Genomic DNA, 25,392 nt, shown 5'->3' on the forward strand with positions numbered 1-25,392 from the left:
GCACTGAGTGGGTGACGCCGGCTCACGTGAGCAGGCATTACGCTGATTGGGACCGGTGCGGTGTGGTGGTGACCCCTCCCTCCATGACCCCCCTTTCTTGCCACATTCCTGCCTGACAGAGGTAGGTAGGTATATGGTCCTCAGGTAACGTGAGGAAGCCACAGTTCCAAGACGATAATTCTGACTAAGGTTTCTTAATTTTCTAGGTTATTTTTATCCCCTATACTGTCACTACTGGCATTCGTCGTCATTCACTCTGCCGAGGTTATTTGTGTAGTCTGTAGCGTAACTGTTCAGTGACAACCTCGGTGACTATGACTGCCTAACAGGAAATGGTCGCTAGGCAGTGAGCACGGATAACCAGAGTGAAGCACATCTCGCTTTTATTCGAACTGCGATTAGTACCAATCGATTGCTTAGAATATTTTCTTCCTTTTGGTTACCTCACTTAGACGAAAGACGAGTTAATTTGCTTTCCTATAAAAGAAATAAACTTGGCAATGGAAGCAGCCTGTTTTGAGCGCTGCATTGCTAAGCCTTAACCTTCAAGGTGGTGGGGGTGCCCCCTTAGTTTTTTTTTCCGGTATATCTCCAGAATCGCTACGGCGATCGTCACCAAACACTCAGTACCCTCCTGGGAATAGCTTTTACACATTCTGACCAAACAATTTTTCCAAAGACTATGATAGATTGGCCACTAATGACGTCGGAGTGACGTCACTTCTGCCATTTTCGACCTAAAAAAGGTTTCGCGGGAAGAGCTGTCAGGTATGTATGTATGTATGTATGTATGTATGTATGTATGTATTCATCTAAAATCCGTCCACATGATGGCTTTTCGGGATTTGCGTCAATACAAGATAGCACACTCATGGAACGACGGAATAAAACGAGGCATTAGAGCAGACACTCGCCATATTCATAAAATACATAAAAAGGTGAAGGTTTAAGATGTGAGGCTAAAAGCGAAGACTTCGCACAATGTGTTGCATGAAATTTAAACACAAAATGAATGCACTGTGTGACGAGTAGTAGCGACAGTTCTATGGCACTTTCTATCGAATAGCGCGTTTGAACTCTCGGGCAGATCTGATGTTGGTGACCGTTGGTGACAACATGTTCCACGTTGCCGCGGCACGATATCGAAATCCGCGCTGGGTGCCGACCAGCCGGCACCGCGGCAGCTCAAGGCGGGACGCCTCGGTGGAACGGGTAGAGCGGTGGGAGACAGCCGATCGGTCCACGAACATAGATCGGACTGCTGGTGGTCCGAGCTGACCCGGAACTTGTGAAGTTTGATGGCGTCCTTCATCTCGACCAGCCGCTCCACCCGCTCCCATCGACAGCTACAGCTACAGCATCCCAGGTCTACAGCTTTAGAGGTGCAGAAAAATGCTTTAGAAATAGGACATGTAGAATTGGCAGGGCCACAAAATTGCTATCTCACGGTTTTGAAATTTTTAGATTTTGCCCTAAAAATTAAAAAAAAAAATAAACATTATAAGCAAAAAATACCAAAAGGTTTTAGAATTTGGAAAAACAACGGATTATATGTGATAGTCCCTACCACCTTCTGTTCACATACCAAATTTGACATCGATACCTCTTTTTTTGGCGAAGTTATAGCGAAAAAAAAAACTGTTCAAAATTGATGACGTCAAATTTTCAAACTCAATTTTTTAGCAATTCTTGACCCTGTATCGCAAAACAAAGACCATCATTAGACCCCCGTGACGAGCTGTATCGAATCAATGCTCATTTTATGCAAAACTATCAACTTTGAAATTTGACCTTTTTTGACCTGACATTGACCTGACTTCCACCACAAAGTGACCTTAACCGTACCTGATGGTCTTATAACCAGTACCTTTGAGCTGGAAATGAAAAATTGGCCATAAAACATGCATCGCACAGCCCTAGTAAAGTTGGATTCATGTGTTGTGTGACCTGACCTGTGACCTGACCTGGTACTATCAGTGACTTCCAATAGCAAAATATGTACTAGGCAGCGTGCGCCCTATCGCTGATTTTCCACAAAATGCGTTTTACTCTATGTTATAGCGCATTCCCTAGAAGACTCGTGAACGGCGAAACATTTTACCTTTGACCTGACCTTTGACGTCATCGGTGACCCCGAGGTCAATGAAATTAGAGTTTCGTCAACAAATCTGACAGGGCTATCGAACGCCATTTGAATTTTCCGGATCCGTCCAGAAGCTTTGGAGATACGAGAGGGGGGGGGGGGCAAAAAATCTCCCTCCCCCTCCACCGCACGGAAGGTGGCCGGGAGGCCCAACGCCTGCCGGGTTAAATTGACACGCTTTATTTCATTTCGTCGATGTCTTTCGCTTGATATTCGTCCTAGTACCTTCTCTCACTAGTCACTAATTCCTTTTTTGAAGAATGAACAGGGTTCAATGCCCTACAGAATGTCCTGAAGAAGCAACTCGAACAGTTTGTGTCGGATTTCTTTATAATATCACTAATCCAATTATTGGCCAACATTTCTCACATTGGAACTTGTCAATGAGGGTAATAACTAATAAGTGCACGACTTCACAAGTTTACGGGCTAATTTGATCGACACACCTCAGAAAACTTCACAAACAGAAGTCAAAAGAAGTCTGCGACCGAGAACGACACCACTTAGGCTGTTCAAATATGGCGTCTGTTTCCTTCAACTTCTCTGCCCATTATGTGGTGTATTTGTCAGCCCACTGTCGACACAAGCTCACGTTTTCCATTGAAGTTGTCACTTGTGAAGCAGCGTGCTGCGATATGGCCGCACTGACGCGTGAAGACAGTGTGGGTTGTGGAAGCCAGTGCCCGACGTCATGTAGAGAGGTATTTCTTCGTGAGCACTGTAGTTGATGATAATGTAGGTTTTGCTGGATAACTCATTGCTAAGAAAATGGAGCATTTGAGGTGAATGCATCACACGTGAACATTTGTTTGCCCTTGGAATTCATGAAAAGTTACCTAGCCAATTGACACTAATGCGCACTTACATTTTCGAGCGGAAATGAAATAAACAACCTTACTGCTCATTTGCTGTTTTACCCGCAATTCAGCGCCGATTGCTAAAACTATTGCCGACATCGTCTTCAGTGCCCTCATAGGAAAGTCTCGCACAGCAAGGTGGTGAAATTTCTCACTTATGCGGGAATAGCAGCACCACTTGCCGTTTTTCTCATTAGTTAACCCTATTAGTGGCAGGCTCCTGGGCTCGAAACTTGCTAAAAAAGAAACAAGCACATGCAATGCTATGAGACGCAATGATTATAATCAATTTTTTAGATCTTTGGTCGGAAAAGAAAACGCAACGAAGTGGAACGAGTCCCCTCTCATATGCCTATTGTGTGCTAAGCTTGCATGCATCAATATGTTCTCACAGTAAGAGCCTTATAAGCATTCTCCGTGGGCTAATTACCTATACGCACGTGCGGTATTCCCAGATCCGTTGGTGCGTGCTTATTGCGTCAGGTTAGGTGTCACACTGTCACGCATGCCAGAGAGAAATTATTGGGAGACATTGGGTGCTGTCCTTCTGAGCAATACGAGACTACATTGTGCTATTCAACTTAGGTACATAATCACACAGTCGTGAGATGAGGCGAGCGAGACGGGTGGTCGTATCCGGTTTATGAAAATACGAGCACGATGAGCGTTAAACAGAAAAAAAACTGGACTGACGTTTACTCGAACATTTTCTTACCCTTCGCCCTGGCGTAGATGCCCCCCCCCCCTTTTGCCACACTCTTCCGTTTTCCGTTTAGTGGTAAAATACGCCGCGCACAACGCCGCAACTCTTACTTTATCAGACACCAAATTAGCATCGTGTGTACAATTTTTGACCCCAGGTCACCTAAGGTCATTGGGAGGGGAAAGGCTGAGACAAATGTAAAAAAAAAAACGTTGCTTTCTTACGAATGTCGTTGGTTTCTGATTTTTTCCCAAAGAAAGATGAAACAAATCAAAAGTTTTATTTGAAATCTGCATTTGAGGCAAATGCCAACAGAACTCCGCAGATATAACACCAGCCATCCGGTAAGGTAAGCTATGGTCGTTCTCAGTCAAACGACAAACAATCTCTTATGTGCATGCTTCCTCACGAAGAGGAACATCATGATCATGCATCAGAACTGCTACGCTCTTCTAAATCATATGTTTATTGACCAATATGACTATATGCCTTTGCGTCCTAGAACGCTCTAACAAAACGGTACCGGTTCTGGAAAGCAATCTGTGCTGACAATCAGCAGAGCTCCGAGGCAATCCGAGATAGCCATCAGCGCTTCACCATGGACAATCTGGCCAGGGTGGCCTGTCCCAGATCTCGGCACCATCACTGACAATATGGCCACCGCGGAGCTATTGTGGTGAATGAAGATTCAGTATGACCTCTGACTTTAGCCGAAGATCTAGCATGGCCACCGATTTTAGCCGGGAGTTTCTTGGTGGAAAATGTTAAAACCTAGGTTTGATAACATATGCTCTGAGAATAGAAAGCTCCGGCTTTTCATTAGACAACCTTGTTTCATTCATTGTCATCGATGTGTCGAAGGGTCACTAGCCATTATGGGAATACATATTGCCACATCCTCATATACGGCATCCGTCAATGATAAATAAAAATGCAATAACATGTAAATGTATAAAACACCGGGTATTATACGCTGAACCCTCATCTCGGTATGTAATATCGCCGGAGCTACACAATGGGTATCCATGAACGCCCGTGCGCGGCACCGGGCACGCGCAATCGATGACGCACTAAGGCGAGCCTCGTCGACGCCGACGGACGGCTCGCCGCAGTCGGCGAACGGGCCCCGCGGGACGGTGACCTGACCCGTGCCCCGAGGCGGTACGTCGTGACACGCGAACCGGGTGGCTCCTGACACTGGTGACGTAAGGGAGGCCTGACGTCTGGAGCAAGAACGGAGTCCAACGCAGGTTTGTTTGAGGTGTGTACGGGAGGGGTGTTTGGGGAACTGAGCAGTTAGGGTGATTTATTCGCTGACAGGTGAGCTGCAGACTGATGGACAGGGTCAAGGAAAGATACGTGTAATATTTTTGCTGTAACAGGGAAGCTGGTGCCCCGTCGAGAGGTCAGGTATATGAGTGAACAAAATTGTGGGCTTTGGTTGGAAAGCGAAACAATTCTTAATTAAAATAACTCGTTAGGGATATCTTAGTGAATAATACCATGATGCTAGGATCTCACAGATTTATAAATACCGGTATGGTATATAATTTTTATGGTATATAATTTTATACCATAAAATTATATAATTATATAATTATATAATTATATAATTTTTATGGTATATAATTATTATACCGATATGGTATATAATTTTTAATTAATACCGGTATGGTATATTCGGTTTCGTTAAAGCTACGCATTCTAACGAATTTTTGCCATCTTAACTGACTACATTTTACGAATGTAAATGGCTTTCCTGTTTAAGTGTTTCTTTGGAATTTCCTTAAAATTAAACTCAGTAAAAAGTAACAGCAAAAATAACGAAAAATGTGAGTTCTGTGTTATAATCGTAGAGTACTTAACCTGCGCACCGACGGGGGCGAATATCCGCCCCCCCCCCCTGAGGTTTTTCGTAGATGGCGGAAAAACCGCGGCGCGTAGCGCCGCGAAATTTTGTACGACTATTCTCTCATCAATTTTACACATGGTGTGCAAGTTTAAACCTCCTAACTTTAAAGGTCAGTTCACCAGGTCACTTTGAATGACGCAACCTCAAGTCACTTTTTAACAAATTTGTCACCTTGCCAGAGCTACAGTAGATGTCGGAGGCCTTTGAAAGTCGCAGAATGCTATAAAGTCAATTATAGCTACAATTCGTATATCTCGGAATTTTGATATCGATGACCTAAGGTCAGGTCAATTTCTCGACCTCCCATATTAGGTATAAGTCAATGGGGGAAAAATCAACTCCCTGTTCTTACCACTAAAACGGGTCGGCATGGCCCCATAAACCATACATGACTTCATATACGATCAACCTTCACTATCTTGAGGTCTTTTTTGCTGTTGGGCAGCTGTAACTGTAAGGTCATGTGACGTCATCAAAGGTCACCAAAGGTTTTTTGCCAATAAATCCGTACATGAATAAGATACAGCCGAGCGGATGGTCTCATTGTGTTCAGCTCGTCAAGGCACATCGAATGATATGCATGATGACCTCAAGGTCACGTGACCTGAGGTCAACATTTGACCTTGACCTTTCGAGGTCAACATATATATCATGCGATGTGGATTGACGAGAGGGTCACGATGATGCCCTTAGTTTGTTCCTATATTGACTAGTTCGAAAGTTATTCGAGAAAAACTCTCCATAGCTAGCGCCGCCATTTTGACTTTTTTGACCCCTGTGACGTCATCTTTGACCTGACCTGAAAATGACCCTAGTAAAAATTGTAGACCTTGTCCGTCCGTACCTATCTGATCCCGTATACCGCTTGTCGCTTATCTTGCTTCGCTCTCGAGATCTCAGTTGGGGGGGGGGGGGGGGTCATCCGCCCCCCGTCGGTACGAAGTTGGAGCAGACCCCCGTCGGTGCGCGGGTTAATGTTAACCAAATTACCATAAATCATAATCGCCAGCCAGCATTTTTTTTAAATTTATATTTTGTTTTGCATCAACTCACACTGACTTACTAACCTGACTCACAGCACATAAACAATCACTAACAAAGGGCTGTTGAGGTGTCGTCAGACGACTCACCCTCCCACCTCCCCACCCCACCCCTCCCACCTTTCACACCAGACCCATTCTCAAAGGACCGCCCTGTTCCGGCACCATGGTTTAGCTGATCCAAGTTTACCGGCAGGTGTGGCGGCTAGACGAAACAAAAAATTACACGCTAGGGATGGCTGTTTATGTGTTCATGAGGTGCCAACAGACCGCTGATGCAAAAATACTTGTAATTTATTTTTCTCGCCAAGGAAAAACCGCAAAGGCGCAAAACAACTCTACCGGAACAGCTGTGTAGCCAGGGCCTGCCACTAATAGGGTTTAATTTCTTCACCCCTATAGGGAGGTAGAAATCATGATGAATCGGAAATTTAAAAACAAAATTACAATGATGATTAACTGAATGTTTGCATGTTTGTTTTGTTGCTATTGAGTTATTAGTAAACTTTAATGACATTGTTTGTTTGTTTATTCGTACCTGTATAAGTGTTGTTGGTATTACATGTTTGTGTTCTTGTGAGAAACATAATTAAGAATAGTAATGCAGGCTAATACATTAACGTTTTCAGAAAACATCGTTAACAGTGAACAGTTTTATAGACTGCAGATACATAATGATAAGAATAAAGATAATTGTTTCCGGTCGCCTATGCCAATGGATCAGTGGCGCACCATTATCTCAATCTAGGGAACTGAATTAGGTTAGCCATCATCCACAATGGAATCGAGGTCAATCACCAAATAGGGGAGAGTGGGGAAAGATGCCCAGGGTTTTGCTATGTCATGTATTATTCGAAAATGACGATGGGAAAGCAAAAACTTGGAGTTTCAACAGAAGCCGACATCATTTTTCTCCAAACATATCACACTTTCGTGCCTGAAATATTATAACTTTTTTTGCTATTAAGCATTTTCTTGAAGAAGTGAAAGGGGGCATCTTACCCCACAGGGTGGGAAAGACGCCCCCTGACGTTGGGAAAGATGCCCCCTGCACTATAAGTGACATAAATGGGCAAGTGAATCGCCTGAACGAATCAGTAGTCCCTTCGAGCCTGCAGTAGACACCAAACGTCATCATAAGGGCCCTCAAAAGTAGTCGTAAGGGGCTTCAGAGGTCATCGTTAGGGCCATCATAGTCCAGCGCGGCCAAACAAGCCTCCGTGGTGGCGTTCGGAGACCACTGTGGGGCTCTTATAGGTCTTCATGATGCTTGAGGGCCCTCGAGCCCATTGTGGGGACCTCCGATGCCAGCGCGGCCCGTGGGGCCAACGTGGGAGCCCTCAAAGGATGTCGTGAGGGGCCCACAGAGGCCGTCGTGAGGGCTCTCAGAGTCACATGCCGCCCAAAAAGTCGCTATGTGGGCCGAGAGACCGGCATGGGGAGCACCCGACCGTACTGGACTCTCAATAGTCCCAGGTCGGCTTTTGTCTACATCACAAGTACGTAATAAATTATTTGACGGGCTGTTTGAAGGACAGCCTACGGATTTAGGGGGGCGTCTTTCCCCATCAGGTCAGGGGGCATCTTACCCCAAGGTACCGAAGTAACATTAAATCAGTACAATTTGTTAGCCATAAAACTACACCCTGAAACAAACTGTTTGGGACACAGTACACGCATGCTAATGTATCACGACTATAGCAAGGGACGCAAAAATTATTTACCTTATTTGATATTTACAATGTTCTGACACCAAAATATTTTTTGAAAGCAGCAAATAAAAAACATACAATCATCAGCCAGCCGTTGCCCAACTGAGCTTCGCAATTTTTTGTGCAGTTAACAAGGCAGGCTTCCGCTTTACGCTAAGAACATTAATTTCCAGGTCCGATTCTTTGTTTCGCCGCTAGAGGGGGTGGGGCGTCTTTCCCACCCTGGGCATCTTACCCCACTCTCCCCTAATGCGGAAAATTGCTCCAATTAGAGAATGGGATCATGAGTTTCAACAATGGTCCAGCCAGGCTGATATTTAGCCTTTAGAGCCCAAAAAGTGACTGCAAATTTGCCTTATATCGTACACCACATGTTTTCAACAACAAAGGCAATGGAGCAAACAAAACTATATGCCAGGGTTATAAAAAGAAAAAGCTTTGATACGCCTAAGGGCTTTCGTAAGTGTCTGTGTTGTACCTATCAGCTTCAGTTGTTACTTGTTGGAACATTGTCCACATCTCTGCAGCCGAATTTTTCCTTGCTTAGCAGCTAACTAACACTCCCGTGTAACCTATGTCCGAAGCAGCTCTACCTACCTATGCATCAATGCCCTGAGGGGATATCCCACACATTGTCGTCGGCACCGGATCTGTGTAGGAGGGATCGGACGGCCCGTCGAACACAGGGAGGTCGTGCCTAATGGATCACTCAGCACCCCAGGGAGCCGAGCGTCCAGACACGAGTCCTCAGCATACATATGTACAGTGCCTACTGCGTGTGCGGACGGGAAAGGGTGGGTGTGACTGGGCGTTTGGGGATGGAAGACTGGAGAGAAACAGACGATTGGCTCTGTATGGGTTGGGTCCATTCAGTTGAAGTCATCTGAAGGCACTGTCTTAGTGCACACTGCAGTGAGAAATGACTATGGAAATGCACAAACATGTGAAAATATGTTTTGAAACTAAAATTATCGTTTAACCCTCGCCCATGTGGGGGGGGGGTTGGTGCAACCCCCCCCCCCTGAGGTTTTTCTTAGCTACCACGGTTCGTCGGAAGGTCATCTCAGGCTCAAAAGAAACGATTTATACCATTCGAAAGCTGACGATGCGCTGAATCCGAAAATGTAATTTTTATCAAAATCGATCGATGGCCTTTTTTGAAAATTGCGTTTTTGTAAAAACTTAATAATTTTTTATTCAACGGGCTGTCCCAGACATTCTTGAAAATATAAACATGTATTTTTGAGTTCCAGTGAAAGCTGAATGCCAAAAGAACAATATCTAGCGGAGCAATATTTCCAAACATTAATATGCGTCTCCCACAGCCGACAATAAGGCGCAATTACACAGCTCAGTGTCACGATGGACCAAAGTCAGCCACACAGAAGCGTGAAATGACCCTTATCGACTCGCAGACCCGGCGCTCTCGGCCCGCCTGACCGGCCACGGAATGAACGTTCGGCTCTCGTTCTACTAAACAAATGTCATATTTGTCAGTGTAACTGTCCACATCGCTATTAAATGTATTCAGGATACCTGTGAAGAAAATTCATTGCTCTGTCATCTTCACATCATGCATTAATTTACATTTGTTCATGTCTTCTTTGCTCAATTGTGCTTGGTATCATGCCCATATAAGGAAAATTGGCCGCGCTGAAATGTCAGAGGTTGTACCGGCCTCAGCTCGGGTGGAGTGGGGGTAGCGCCCGGTGGGGCAGGGTAACCTTTGACCGGTCGCACGGCCGAGCAGCTGTCACCAGTACAGCCTCTGACAGTGAAACCCCGCTCACTTCCCTTGCGCGGGGACTGAGCGCAGCTGGATGGAACAAAACTTGTATAAGAAAAATGTAAATTAAAGCATGTTGTAAATCAAGTAGAACAATGAATTTTCTTCACAAGTATCCTGAATAACTTTAATAGCGATGTGGACAGTTAAACTGACAAATATGACGTTTGTTTAGTAGAACGAGAGCCGAACGTTCTTTCCGTGGCCGGTCAGGCGGGCCGAGAGCGCCGGGTCTGCGAGTCGATAAGGGTCATTTCACGCTTCTGTGTGGCTGACTTTGGTCCATCGTGACATTGAGATGTGTAATTGCGCCTTATTGTCGGCTGTGGGAGACGCATATTAATGTTTGGAAATATTGCTTCGCTAAATATTGTTCTTTTGGCATTCAGCTTTCACTGGAACTCAAAAATACATGTTTATATTTCCAAGAATGTCTGGGACAGCCCGTTGAATAAAAAATTATTAAGTTTTTACAAAAGCGCAATTTTCAAAAAAGGCCATCGATCGATTTTGATAAAAATTACATTTTCGGATTCAGCGCATCATCTGCTTTCGAATGGTATATACCGTTTCTTTTGAGCCTGAGATGACCTTCCGACGAACCGTGCTACACGCCGAACCGTTTCAGATAGCCTGCTCAAATTTTCAGTACCCTTTGGGGCATCCTTTGCGCAACTTTTGGTATTTATTTTTGTCAAGGTCATGTCAGGTCACGGAGTTATGACGTCATAAAGGGAACAACCTCCGGCCAGATTTACGCTAAATTTGAGATTGCTTCACATTGGTATAAATGCCGACTGACCTGACACACTGATGGATTGTTTTAGAATCATAACTGGCTGATTTGACATTGGCACAATGTCCGTTGACCTTTTCAAGGTTACTTAAGGTCAAGGTCAGGTCAGTGACCTCGGTTGACCTGTAATGACTTCTTGCACTTGTATGCCTTTTCGGGGTATTTTGATGCCCTGAATTCGAATTTGCTATCCATTTCAGGCATCGTCGGTTGTTTCTTGTAGTTCATTTTGGGTCAGGGTCAGGTCAGTGACGTCACACGCCTGACGTGACCCAATGCACAAATGACCTTGCAGACTTCCGATGCTCCCAACGCATCATTTTTAGAGTTATGACATCGAAATATACACCAAACGATAGAGAATTGATCAAGGATCACGACAGTGAAGGTTTCAAGTCGATATCTCTTACCGTTTTGCCGCAATCGGCGCGGAAATCTGAAAAAGTTAGATTTTTCCGAAAATTTGACCTTTGACCGGTCATAAGTAGGTCAAATGTTGACCTAGGACCAAAAAATATACCACCAATCGCGAGATCTCGTTGAGAGCAATCCGTTGGTCTTTTCCGCTAAGCTCTACGACGCTCCGTTTTCAAACGCCAGGGGGGGTCGCACCAACCCCCCCCCCCCCTGCATTGGCGAAGGTGGCAAAACACCGTTTACGGGCGAGGGTTAATGTATCTCATTTTCACCCACAAGAAGACAGCCATATACAGTTTATTTATCTGTCTCCTGGACTTTACCAACTCGAACACATTCACTAACAATAATTTCCTTTCTTTTCAGCTATATGGACCAATAGATTGTGGTTTTCAAGCTCAACGGAGCCCATGTGAACATGTTAGCAAGCCCGGTGGCGTTACTTTGGCAATAACCCAGTCCAGATAATTCTTCCATCAAAGCATCTCTTCCACATCTCGATCCTGCGAACGGAGGAAATCAAGCTGTTGACACCTGAACAAGGTAAAGGAAAGAAAACTTTCTGTATGTGTGAAGAGAAAGAAAGGAGGTGCAAAATGGCGAGCCGCCACTGCAAAGTGCCATTTGAAGCCTTTGATCTCTGCTTGGTGTTCCGAGAAGAAGCTGCAGCTCTAGGGTGCCCTCTGTATCGCAGTGTGATGTGTCTGTTATCTGAGTAACGTCACTCGATCTCTGAGAGTGACGTCACCTGATCTCTGAGAGTGACGTCACCCGACCTCTGAGTGGCGACCGATGGCCGGCGCTGACGTCATATTTGATCGCGAGTCCAACAAGTGGCGTCGGATCAGCTGGAGTGTTTTGCTGATTGTCTGCATAACGCTGTTAGCAGCTCAGGTGAGTCCGTGCTTAGGGGGAGATCTTACTGGGCCGATCAAAAGGGCCGATAAATCAGCTGGGGCCAAGCAATGAGAAAGGCACTAACCCTCAGGTTACCGCACCAATATAATCGATCTGCATCGCATGACATTTTGTAGGTACTATATCGCAAGTGGACCTTGCTCTGAACCCTGTGTGCAGAAATAGGAAAACGCCGCGCGGACTGCTTTCCAGAGACTTTGTTGTACTGTCCTTTTGTCTCATTCCAAAAAAGTAGTTATTCGACGAATTGAGAATCATAAAGCTCATTGCTTAGTGTCCATTTGATATGTTGAATCTTAGGGAGCGAATCAAATCAAAAGTTGACAATTGAGTAACTCAAGTTGCCCATGTAGGTATCAGCCAGAGTGACCATGCATTTACTAAATGTGTCCGATTGCAGGTGGTGGAGCGTGTACGCCATTTTATGAAAGAGCCGATCTCGGTAGAAGTCAAAGTTCACCGAAATAGTACCCTCAAGGTAAGACCAAATAACCGCCAGCTGGTCTGAGCCTGTTTCCTCAGGGAGCGACGCATTACTAAAGGTACAATCTTTTCTATATCAATCCTAAAAAAGATGAACTTGTATCCTACAATCAAACTAGGCATCCCAAATATCTGACAAAACTATTGCAACATCAACACCTACCTGATACTGCATCGATCCGCGGTTGAATGGCGAGGGACCAGCTGGCTTGGAATGACGGCGTTTGCATTTCAGTGCTTCATGCAGCTTTTAGAACAGTCGGTCAGAATAGAGCCACTGATAGGCTCAATGAAGCAGCGTAAATCTCCGGTTTATGGTCGGCTTGATACCTGTCCGGTACATGCATTTCCTCAATCTGATGCCCGGCACTAGGCGATGTAAGCTAGAACGCAAACTTACCACAATCGATACGAGGCCGTCTTCAGTATAAATTCGAATGAAACGTAACCTTCCCCTACGATTTGATGGTTATGGCTATTTATATTTCACAATGTACACTTATTGTTGCAGCAACAATATTATGCGTCCACTTGTCTTTAGTAGATAATATCATATAATATCATGATATTAACCCGCGCCCTGCTGGGGGGGGTGTTTGAACACCCCCCCTTGTGGTTTTTCGCGAATATCTCAAAAACGGCGGCGCGGAGCGCCGCCGTTTTTGGTACACCTTATCATACATCAATTCTACACATGTTGTGAAAATTTCAGACCAAGGTCATTCAAGGTCAGGTCACCAGGTCACTTGAAGTGACCTCACCTCATAAAAAGTTTCAATGTCTGTCATAGCTACACCGAGTGACCGATCGCTTTGAAACTTTCAGCGATTGCTAAGAGCAATAGCATGTACAAAATGTATATCTCAGAATTTTGATATCGATGACCTAAGGTCAGGTCAATTTTGCGACCTCCCCATTATAAGTCAATGGGAGAAAATTGAAATGCGCCTCTTTTGAACGAAAGACATTATAAACACTCCCAAACACTGAATTACAAGTGGTTTAGACACACTGAACATGAAAATGGTGTCCGTGACCCCTGTTTATGCCCTGAGGTCATCTTAGGTCACGAATGGTATCTAACAGTTTTTCGCAAATAACTTTTGATAGAGGCATGCTAGAGCGATGAAAATGCCTTAGATGTGTTCAGCTCGACGATACGGATAGACTGATATGCAACATGACCCTTTCCGGTCAGGTCGTGACCTTGACCTGAGGTCAAATTTTCAAGTTGACCTTTCAAGGTCAAGTTATAGTTCATTCGATGCGTCTTGACGAGAGTAACACGATGCCGGTAAAAGTAAGCTCGTACAAGGCTTGGGTCAAAAGTTATTGCAGAAAAACTGTTTCCGAAAAAATCGGCTATTTTTGCAGTTTTTGCCCCCTGCAGGCAAAACCGTTGACGTTAGGTGAAATCTGAGAAAATTACTCAGAAAGGGCGTTAATAGGGCTATCGAATGCGCTTTTCCGCAGCGCTGTAGATCTATTGGTTCCCGAGTTATGCGTTGGCTTCTTGGAAATTGTCGACATTCGACCTGGAAATCGGCGAAATTTTGCCTTCAATGACCTCTGGTGACCTGACCTTTGACCTGACCAAAAAATTGACCGAAGTGATTTCGTCATTATTTTTGACGCTCTTTCGAACGCCGCCTTCCGCGTATCGCTACGTGGCCCAGGAGCCGAGTTAGAAGGGGGGGTGTTCAAACACCCCCCCCCCCCCCAGCAGGGCGTGGAAATCCAGGACCCCCAGCAGGGCGCGGGTTAAATGACGGTGCTCAAACCGCAAACGTCGTTCATTGCTGCTTGGTCCTGATGTGCGGAGTCTTTTGTGTTGTCATGTATATAAATAGCTACGGGAGATTAATGACAATTCCAGGGCGACATACACCATGTACCAATTTATATCTGCCCAATTGACACACTTTGTACTGTATAGGACGGATTGCTCCATTATCGCCATTATTGTTACGACATTTATTACCGGGATCAATACATGCGGAGCATAATTAACATGCGATACACTCAACAGACGTTGGTAAGCTAATACTAAGGTGAGCGTCAGCCGTACATATCACATACGTCCAAGTCCAGAGTAAACTAAATATTTCCAAACTTGTTCCCTAGATAAGGAAGTAAATGTTTATTTCAAGTTCGATTATGACGTAAATAAGATTTCGTCATGAGCAAATAGGGCAAAATTCCTTTATTGCTCATTGTGGTGGCGTTATATTGATATTAGCCATTTTCACGAAGGCTATCAGGCGAATCGGCACTCTCATTTGACTAAATCTGCACACAATCTCTTTTACAATAAATATTTTTGTATCATGTATTTTTTCAGGGTTCAAATGGAACATTATGTCTGATATTTTAACCTTCGCCCCAGTGGGGGGGGGGGCATATGTTACCACCCTGTCGCGTTTTTTGCGTGTGAATAAAAACCGCGGCGCATAGCGCCGCGCCGCTTGGGGTAGCTTTTGGTACATCAATTTTGGACAATGTGTAAAATATTTGGCCCCAGGTCATGTCAGGTCAGGTCACCAGGTCAAGTTAACTGACCAAGCCTAAAAAAGTTTGCAGTCATGTCCAGCCTGCAGTGTTTGTCAGAAAGGTTTTAAACTTGGTGGATTGCATGCTGTTATGGGCGCCTACAATTTGTATATCTCGGATTTTTTATATCCGTGACCTAAGGTCAGGTCAGTGGCGTGACCTTTCCATTACAAGTCAATGGAGAAAAATGAAAATGCCTCTAGATCCGTGTGTACGCATAGGAACAGTCCAAATATTTCAGAATCACGATGATTTAGACCACTCGTGATGACCAAGGTATCACTTTTGCTGATAGCCTCTAGAAAGGTCATCCGAGGTCATTTGAGGCTACAAACAGTTTTTTGCCAATAACTCACGATTGGAAAGAGATAGAACGCTTGGGATGGTCTCATTGTGTTTGTCTTGTTAAGACGCATCGACTGATATGCAACATGACCTTTTCCGGTCAGGTCATGACCTTGACCTGAGGTCAAATTTTCAAGCTGACCTTTCAAGGTCAAATTATAGTTCATTCGACGCGTCTCGGCAAGGGGAACACGAATCTGGCAATAGAAATGTCGTGGCTTTTTGTAGTCGAAAGTTATTGTCGAAAAACTCTTTTCGTAAAAACAGCTGTTTTTTGAGTTTTTGCCCTCTGGAGGCAACACCGTTGACCTGAGGTCAATTTCGATAATGACCTTATCAAAAGAAGAGTTCAAAGGCTATCGATTGCTTTCCCCTGCGTTTTTCTAGCTACCATAGTTCCTGAGATATCGGCTTGTTTTCTGAAAAATATAATGACAATTGGCAAATTTTGACCTTTGATGACCTCTGGTGACCCCAATATTGCTCTAAGGTGAAAAATGACTCAAATACTTTCAAACGTACGCATTGAGAGCTATCGACTGCTTTTTACCGCGTCTTTCTATCCCTCTTAGTTTTTGAGTTAGAGGTGGGTGGTAACATATGCCCCCCCCCCCCATAGGGCGAAGTTGGGTGAGACCGCCACTGGGGGGCGGGTTAACAAATGAGCTCTGCAAGCATCTGTGTAACCCAAACGGACAACTTTTAAGAAACACAGTGAACCTAATTTGACCAAATCTGCACTAAATCTGCACCTAATCTGCACCTAATGTGTACCAGATGGCCGTCGTGAAAACAGGTATTATTGAACTACGACAAGTATTCGGGATTCAGGGATGCCTGGAACATAGTTTGCAACAGATATAGTCAGTGGCGAAAACGATCATTGATGAAACTCCAGGGATTGTAGTGCAGCAGAAATTGATGATGCGCAGTGGCAGTTTGCGTAGACCCGCCTCTGACATTCGCTTGCCTCTGACCAAAAGAATTCAGTAGTCTATGATTTCTGTAATCTAGTTATTCTGCTGCTACTAAGACGGTAGACAAGTTGGCGTTCCTACCGAGAGGGGATGAGAAGGTGTCAGCGGCAGATAAGACAGCCGGTAACGCACTGAAGAGCACTAAGATGGCTACGCTGGCGACTCAAGGAAGAGATGATTTCACATTTGATCTTGGTTTTGGCAGATTTAACAGCAATATAGCCTGAGATTAGGCTGCAAACAGTCATATACAATCTAATACGTTTTTACGGACAAGGTTCTACAAGTATAACGACTGCTTTCCAAAATCATGTAAATATGAGGTGTTCTCGTACCGCGTTTGCAAATTGTTGACGCACCGTCTATAAACAAACCTTATATATTAAACGTTACATTAGACACTAAGTTCGTAATATTTGTTTGTCGTATGTGTGTGGTCAAACATGTTAACCCGCGCACCGACGGGGGGGGCGGATATCCGCCCCCCTGAGGTTTTTCGCGAATAGCGGGAAAACCGCGGCGCGTAGCGCCGCGAAATTTGGTATGACTATTTCCTTATCAATTTTACACATGGTGTGCAAGTTTGAACCTCCTACCTTTCAAGGTCAGGTCACCAGGTCACTTTGAATGACCCAACCTCAAGTCACTTTTTTGCAACTTTGTCACCGTGCCAGAACTACAGTAGATGTCGGAGGCCTTTGAAAGTCGCAGGATATTATTAGGTCATTAGTAGCTACAATTTGTTTATCTCGGAATTTTGATATCGGTGACCTAAGGTCAGGTCAATTTCGCGACCTCCCCATTATAAGTCAATGGGGGAAAAATCAACTCCCTGTTTTTACCACTAAAACGGGTCGGAATGGCCCCATATACCATACATGACTTCATATACGATCAACCTTCACTACCTTGAGGTCTGTTTTGCTGTTGGGCAGCTGTGAGGTCATGTGACGTCATCAAAGGTCACCAAAGGTTTTTAGCCAATAACTCCGTACAGGAACAAGATACAGACGCGTGGATGGTCTCATTGTGTTCAGCTCGTCAAGACGCATCGAATGATATACATGATGACCTCGAGGTCACGTGACCTGAGGTCAACCTTTGACCTTGACCTTTCGAGGTCAACATATATATCATTCGATGCGGATTGACGAGAGGATCACGATGATGCCCTTAGTTTGTTCCTATATTGACTAATTCGAAAGTTATTCGAGAAAAACTCTCTCCATATCTGGCGCCGCCATTTTGACTTTTTCGACCCCTGTGACGTCATCTTTGACCTGACCTGAAAATGACCTTAGTAAAAATTGTAGATCTTGACCGTGCGTATCCGATGCCGTTTACCGCTTGTCGCTATCTTGCTTCGTTCTCGAGATCTCAGGGGGGGGGGCGGTCATCCGCCCCCCCCCCCGTCGGTACTAAGTTGGCGCATACCCCCGTCGGTGCGCGGGTTAAGCGTTCTATCACGGCTACGAGAAAAGTAACATTTCTCTTTCAAACTGCGATGAATTTTCTGAGGTCAACAAACTCTCGTGCCGTTAAATAACAACTCGCTAGTCGATACTGTACCCGCGATAAAGAAAATCGCGACACTCCCCCCAGTGTTCACTCGCAAGGGAACACTACAACACACTAGCACTGTAGCTCATTCTGGAGGGTACCATTGTTTCACGAACAAGCTTGAGTCTTGAGTCTTCATGTATGTCAGTCACGTATGCAGTCACGTTGGGCACTCCTCTAAGAAGCATATCTTGCTCACCGGCCTGCGGTGCACGTGACCTCCCGTCGTCTTGACCTCCACCGTTCGCACTCTCCCATCAGAGCTTGGGAAGACTTTGCGCACTCGTGCAAGCGGCCAGAATCCGCGGGGAGATCTTCCGTCAATGACGAGAGCGACATCTCCTACCTGAACATTCCTTCTATCCGACAGCCATTTCCTCCGCTTGAGCAGAAGTGGCAGATACTCCCTCTGCCACCTGCGCCAGAAGTGATCTGTGAGCGCCTGCACATGGCGCCATTTCTTCCGGCCAAAAGCATCATGGTCAGTAAAGACACCGGGCGGCAGTGCCGCTTCAGGCCGGCCCACCAGAAAATGGTTGGGTGTCAGTGGTTCCTCGTCGCTGATGTCGGAACTCACATACGTGATCGGACGGCTGTTCAGGACGAACTCAATCTCAGTCAGCACCGTCTGTAGCACGTCGTCTGTCACGCAACTGTTTCCCAGTGCTACTCGGAGCGCGCGTTTTGTGGAGGCCACTAGTTTCTCCCAGACTCCACCCATGTGGCTCGCTGACGGTGGCAGAAACTTCCACTCTATCTGCCTCTGACTGAGCAGGTCGGTCATTTGAGCTTGATTCCACATCTGTAAGCTCTCACGGATTTCCTTTTCTCCTGCTGTCAGGTTTGTGCCGTTGTCACTCCAAACCACTCGCGGCTTGGCACCTCGCCGAGCTATGAACCGCCTCAGCGCCATCAGAAAACAGTCTGCGTCCAAGGAGTTTGCCAGCTCAAGGTGTATGGCTCTTGTTGTCAGGCATGTGATGAGAAGAACATACCGCTTTCCAGTCCGTCGGAAGTTTCTGACAGTGAGAGGACCGAAGAAGTCGAGGCCGACACAGGCGAATGGGCGTGACATATCAAATCGGTCTTCCGGCAGTGCTGCCATCTTCGGTGGTTGCGGGTTCGCTCTCCTGTTCCGACAGAAAGGGCACTTGTGCAGAATCCTTTTCACGGCTGATCGTGCTTTAGACAGCCAGTAGCTTGCTCGGACGTCCGCTAAAGTGTGTTCGAGTCCAGCATGGAGCAAACGTCCATGCGCGTCAGAGACGATCAAACGGATGATATCATCATCTCTTCCGATGATGACAGGATGGCAAGACGTCTCCGGCAAAGGTGCGTTCTGGAGACGGCCACCAGCTCTCAGGAGACCCGATCCATCCAGGAACGGCGATAGCTGTGCGAGCTCGCTCTCTGCTGAAACAAGTGAGCCTTTTTTGATCTGCTTCAGCTCCACGTCATAGGTTATACGCTGTGACTCCTTCAGTATGTTTGCTTCAGCTGCTTGTATCTCAGGGACAAGTAGTGGCCCCCCTACTCTGTTTCCGCCAGTCGTTTTTTGCCTCAGATTGTTCACAAAACGCATGATCCAGGCGAATACGCGCTTATACCGCAGCCAGGAGGAATATCGAGCAGGATCCAGCAGTCGATCCGACCTGAGCTGAGTAGCCAATACCACCTTCTTCGGCTTCTTGATCTCTGGGTCATCGGAGCTCAGCGGCTGCTCTACTTCTTCTGAGGGCCAATCTTCTCGGTCCCTGGACAGAAACTCCGGTCCTGTCCACCAGATAGCATCAGTCTGTAACTCAGCAGCTGACGCTCCACGTGAACAAACGTCAGCTGGATTCTGATGACCTGGCACGTGTCTCCACTGGGCTGGGCGAGACAAATCATGTATCTCTGCAATCCGATTGGCTACGAAAGTATGATATCTCCGGCTCTCGTTGCCAATGTACTTAAGAACCACTTGGCTGTCCGTCCAGTAGACTGTCTCGGAGACCGTGTAGCTTAGCTCTCGTTTGATGAAGCTGGATAGTCTTACACCGAGAACTGCAGCTTGTAGCTCGAGTCTTACGATTGTCAACTGTTTCAGCGGAGCCAGGCGGGTCCGAGACATAACGAATGCTGTTGAAACCTCTCCATTCTCGGTGATCATCCTCAGATACGCGACCGAGCCGAAGGCGTTTTCTGACGCGTCGCAGAAAACATGCAGCTCTACTGCGCGTACGGTGGCCCCGATCGGCAGCTGTGACTTCAGGCAGCGTGGAACCTTGATTTCTTGTAACAGCGGCAGCTCTGACAACCATTGTTTCCACACCACCAGCTCCTCGCCAGTCAGCGGCTCGTCCCAGCTGCATCGCAGGGTCCACAGACGTTGGACGAGCAGCTTTGCTCTGAGCAGGAATGGTGAGACGATACCCAGAGGGTCGAACACCATTGAGAGTCGCCGTAAGACTCCGCGCTTGCTCGCTGCTGCGTCGACTTCACGAGATTTCACACACAAGACGTCTTCCTCTGGACTCCAGAAGCAGCCCAGGGCACGTTGTTCAGCTTGTCCGAGGCATGACAGGTCCAGTTTGCTTGAGCTTCGCTCTTCTGCTGAGATACTCATCAAGACGTCCGAGCTGTTGCTCATCCACTTGGTTAAGTGGAATCCACCCTTGGCCACCAGACTCGTTATTTCTTTCTGCATTGTCTTCGCCTTTGACACGCTCTTTTCCGACTTCAAAAAGTCGTCCATGTAGAAATTTCTTGTCACTGCTTTGGCAGCTTCACGTGACTCCGCATTTTCGGTCACATGATCTTCAGCTGTTCTGCGCAGAACGAAGTTCGCCAAGGTAGGGCTACACTTGGCTCCAAAGATAACAACCTTCATCTGATACATGTCCGGAGGCCTTGTCTTGTCCATATTCCTCCAAAGGAAGCTGAGGGCAGGTTAATCTTCTTCGCGGACTTTGACCTGGTGGAACATCTGTTCCACATCTGCTACCAGTGCTATGTGTTCTTCACGGAATCGAATCAACACTCCTACCAGATTTTGGAGCAAATCTGGTCCCGTCATCAGTGCTTCATTGAGTGACATGTCGCACCACTGAGCTGCAGCGTCGAACACGACTCTGACCTTTGGTTTCGCTGGGTTCACCACTGCATGATGAGGGAGAATCCAACGTTTCGGGCAGTGCTTTGCCTGTTCTTCTGTTGTTACCTTCCTTGCGTGGTTATTGGCGACATAGCCCATCAGAGCCGCGTCATAAGCTTCTGCTTTCTTGGGATCGCGGCTCAGGCTGCGCTCGAGGGACTGCAGTCTCTGGTAAGCCATCTTGTAATTATCTGGCATCTGAACGTCGTCTGACCGCCAGAGTAGTCCAACTTCATATCGATCCCCGTGGTTACAGATCGTGTTCTCTATCATCTTCTCAGCACGGTCATCTTCTTGTGACCGCGATGAGCCCTCAAACTTGGTTCCGAACGATTCAGTCGTCCACCAATCCTGAAGACAGGTGTCATCTTTGTCTATGAGAGCTGACTGAAAGAGGACGTTTCGGAGGTGTCCAGGTACCAAATCAGCTACTGTTCCGGTAAGCGTCCATCCAAACGCAGTGCGAATGCCGGTGGGCTGACCGGGCTTGCCCACTCTCACTTCGAGCTGAAGAATGGCTTCGAGAACGTTAGCACCAAGCAGTAGCTCAACTTTGCCATCACAGTTGGGAAGCTGCACGTCCTGCAAATGCTTCCAACTTGAGCGCTTCTTTACTTGTGGCACCGTCACTTTGATATCTTTCACAGAAAACACTTCTGGAACTGTGATAATGCTACCGTTGTCAGCCGACAGCACCTTCAGCTGCAATCGCTTGGTGTGTTGCGCCGGCCCACAGCCTTCCACGTTCTGCAAGCGAAGCAGCTGGCTTTCACCTGACAGTCCGAGGTCTTCAAGCACATCTTCGCAGCACAACGAAGTCTGCGAGCCAGGGTCGATCAGTGCACATACTGTCTTCTGTTTTCCATCGATTCCCAGTACCGTGACCGGGACGAGCTGCAGAAGGGTAGTTCTCTGGTTTCGCTCTCCTGAGCTGGCCACTACCCGGGCGGTCGCGCTGCTGCCACTATCTGTAGCTTTCTCGTTGGTAAAACTTGTCGAATCGCGCTTGATCGGCTTACTTCCGTGCAGAAGCCTGTGATGGCGCAGTCTACATCCATCCACGCCGCAGGACTTAGCGAACTTGCAATTTTTTACTGCATGGTTCCTTTTCAGACAGAAAAAGCAGAGCCTGGCACTAGCTACTAAAGTCGCCCTCTCATCGGCCGTCTTCTCCAGGAACACTGGACAAGCCGTCAGCTGGTGTTTTTCATCGCAACAAATGCACGGATATCGCCTGGAAGTTTCTGCATCAGTGACGAGAGCTGTTCTCTGCATGGCTGAGCTTCGTTCGTCGCTGATCTGTGGTCGTCTTCTCTCGGTGACCCTCTTGGCTCCTTTAGACACTGCCGCATAGTTCAGTGCAACCCTTACTTGCCTCTGAAGCCACGTGTCAAACTGTATGAGGCTGGGCCGCGCGGGCTCAATGTCCATGACGTGCTCTCCCCAATCGCGCTTTAGCTCAGATGGGAGCTTCTCCACTGCTCTCCTGAGATTCTCAAAGCTGTGCAAGTCACCGTGATACCCTAGCTTCTGAAACACGGTGACGGCGCAGTGCACAGTGGCGTGGAACTTCTCCAGCGACACCGGATCCAGGTACGTCGGAGAGGGGCATCCAAACATCGCTTGAAGGTTGGCGGCTACTATATCCTCCTCTCGTCCGAAGCGGTCCTCTAGCGCTCGAATGGCGTCTGCATACAGGGCCCCGTCGTACATCATACCAGCTATGGTGCGCTGTGCGAGTCCAGTGACAGCTGATTGCAGATGGGCCATTTTCTCGGTTGCTGACAGCGCCCTTTGGTCATGGACAAGCGACTTGAAAAGAGCGAACCACTTGGACCACTCGGCGGGTTCACCGCTGAATTTGTACAGCGTCAGTCTTGGGAGGCTCTGTGCAAACAGCTGCGACGGATCCTGATTCGATGGGCGATTGACAGGGAGGTTCAATCCCGGGTCCAATGGTGCGGCAGCCTCACAGGCGCTGGCTCCGGCTTGCTGCCTCGCTGAGTCTGTTTGAGCTGATGATTGATTACGGTCCTCGTCAGTTTGCTGCTGGCTATTCATTGTCATCGGCGCTTGGGGTAACTCTTCACTGAAATCGTGCCGTCTGTCCCAGTTTAGGCCATCTTCTGCAGCCATCGTCAGCTGCGCTTGCAGTTCCGCTGCAGCTTGAGCGTCTTTCGCCTCTTGAAGGCGACGTTGGCGTTGAAGCTCTTGTTCTTGTCTTTCTTGCTCAAGTCTTCGCTCCAGCTGTGCGGCTTCCAGTCTCTTTACTTGAGCGTTAACCTGGGCCTGCCGTGACATGGTGGATACCGCTGAAACTTGTGACCCAGTCGCAACTGATGCGGGGTCTCCCTGCCTCTCGCGCAGATAATTTTCGATGCGGCTAACAGCTTCCTGATGCTGGATAGACGCATCTTCACAGTACTTCAGAGCTTGCTCCTTTTCCTCTTCTGATTCAAACGTGTTCACGTATTCATCCGTGACGTTTTCTATAGCCTGAAGCGCTTTATCCATGTCAATCAACAACGACGATAACTGCGTGCGGCTCCCTCTTGCATCGATGATTACGAAGGCGCTGCGTCGGATTCTTGTCAAGTTGCTTAGAAGTCTTGCACGATGGCGCTTGATGTCGGGAGACATCGTGTTTCCAAAACAATTCAATCAGAATTACGTTAATCACAAATCAATTATATTATTTCTGACTGAAGTTTTAATCAATTTGCTCAAATTACCATGTAGCTAAATGTCAACATTAAAACGTACAATCAATGTGATGGTTGTCCTGCAACCGCCTCATTAGGCCTCACTTAAGTTAAGCTTACGTTTAGCACGTATTCAGTCGCAGGCAAGCGAGCTTGACATTTGTTCAAGATGAGCAAATCTTTACATTTAAATATTTTCATCACTTATTTGTTTTAACATGTTTGACTGTTCTCGTACCGCGTTTGCAAATTGTTGACGCACCGTCTATAAACAAACCTTATATATTAAACGTTACATTAGACACTAAGTTCGTAATATTTGTTTGTCGTATGTGTGTGGTCAAACATGTTAAGCGTTCTATCACGGCTACGAGAAAAGTAACATTTCTCTTTCAAACTGCGATGAATTTTCTGAGGTCAACAAACTCTCGTGCCGTTAAATAACAACTCGCTAGTCGATACTGTACCCGCGATAAAGAAAATCGCGACATGAGGTCTTCTGTTCTTTTGCTTTGTTTTCTCCTTGCCACCCGCACTGTTGCTGCCGCTGCAGCTACTGTTCCTGCTCCGCTCTGCCCCGGTGACTGCGGCTACTGTCCCTGCTCCGCGCTGCGTCCTGGCTCCCACCTGAGTCACCTGCTGCACCCCGGAGTATATACCTCCGGTATTCAATTAACTAAGTGCCGGCCGGCCGGCCAGCTCCGGTGGCCGCCCTATCTCGGTGTTTGGTGTCACGTTACCGGCCCAGTGAGTCACTGGCTCGTGAGACATGTTACCATCGCTGACCCAGGAATGGCTCCAGCGCCACCACATTGCTTAACCCGCGCCCCGTATGGGGGAGCGCCCCGCGTCCTTTTCCGTCGATACCTCCTAAACGGCTGGAGATATCGCCACCAAACTTTCAGGACCCCTCCGGGCATCAATTTTACACATTGTGACTAAAAAAGTTTCCAGAGGCTATGATAGGTTGTCCACAAATGACGTCAGAAAAACGTCTTGTTCTGCCATTTTCGACCGAAAAAAGACCTTCGCGAGAAGAGCTGTCAGGCCTACAGCGTTGAAGATACATAAACATGATCAGACATATAAGGTGTAGAATTGACAGGGCTACAAAACTGTTATCTCGTATTTTTGAAATTTTGAGTTTTGACCCCCAAAAAATGAAAAAAACCTTTTATTAGATATATTAGCCCAGAAACCTAAAACGTTTTTTGAGTTAAAAAAAAACGGAATAGGTATATGTGATAGTGCTTACCGTCTTCTATCTAAATACCAAATTTTAGATAGATATCACGGTTTTTTGCCAAGTTATAGCGAAAAAAAAATGTTCAAAAAGATGACGTCAAATTTTCAAA

General features: G+C 46.6%; 1 protein-coding gene across 1 annotated transcript in view; it reads left to right on the forward strand.

Annotated features, from left to right (window-relative positions):
• Positions 1-11,732: 11,732 nt before the first annotated feature.
• Positions 11,733-25,392, forward strand: part of LOC122386416 (acid-sensing ion channel 1B-like) — a 54,519-nt gene continuing 40,859 nt past the window's right edge. The window contains exons 1-2 of the mRNA XM_043375593.1: positions 11,733-12,260; positions 12,685-12,762. Coding sequence (XP_043231528.1) covers positions 12,159-12,260; positions 12,685-12,762 — 180 coding nt within the window. The 5' untranslated portion in view covers positions 11,733-12,158. The remainder of the gene's footprint in view (positions 12,261-12,684; positions 12,763-25,392) is intronic.

The sequence above is a fragment of the Amphibalanus amphitrite genome, unplaced genomic scaffold (assembly GCF_019059575.1).
Source record: "Amphibalanus amphitrite isolate SeventyFive unplaced genomic scaffold, NRLGWU_Aamphi_draft 000250F_arrow, whole genome shotgun sequence".
NCBI lineage: Eukaryota > Metazoa > Arthropoda > Thecostraca > Balanomorpha > Balanidae > Amphibalanus > Amphibalanus amphitrite.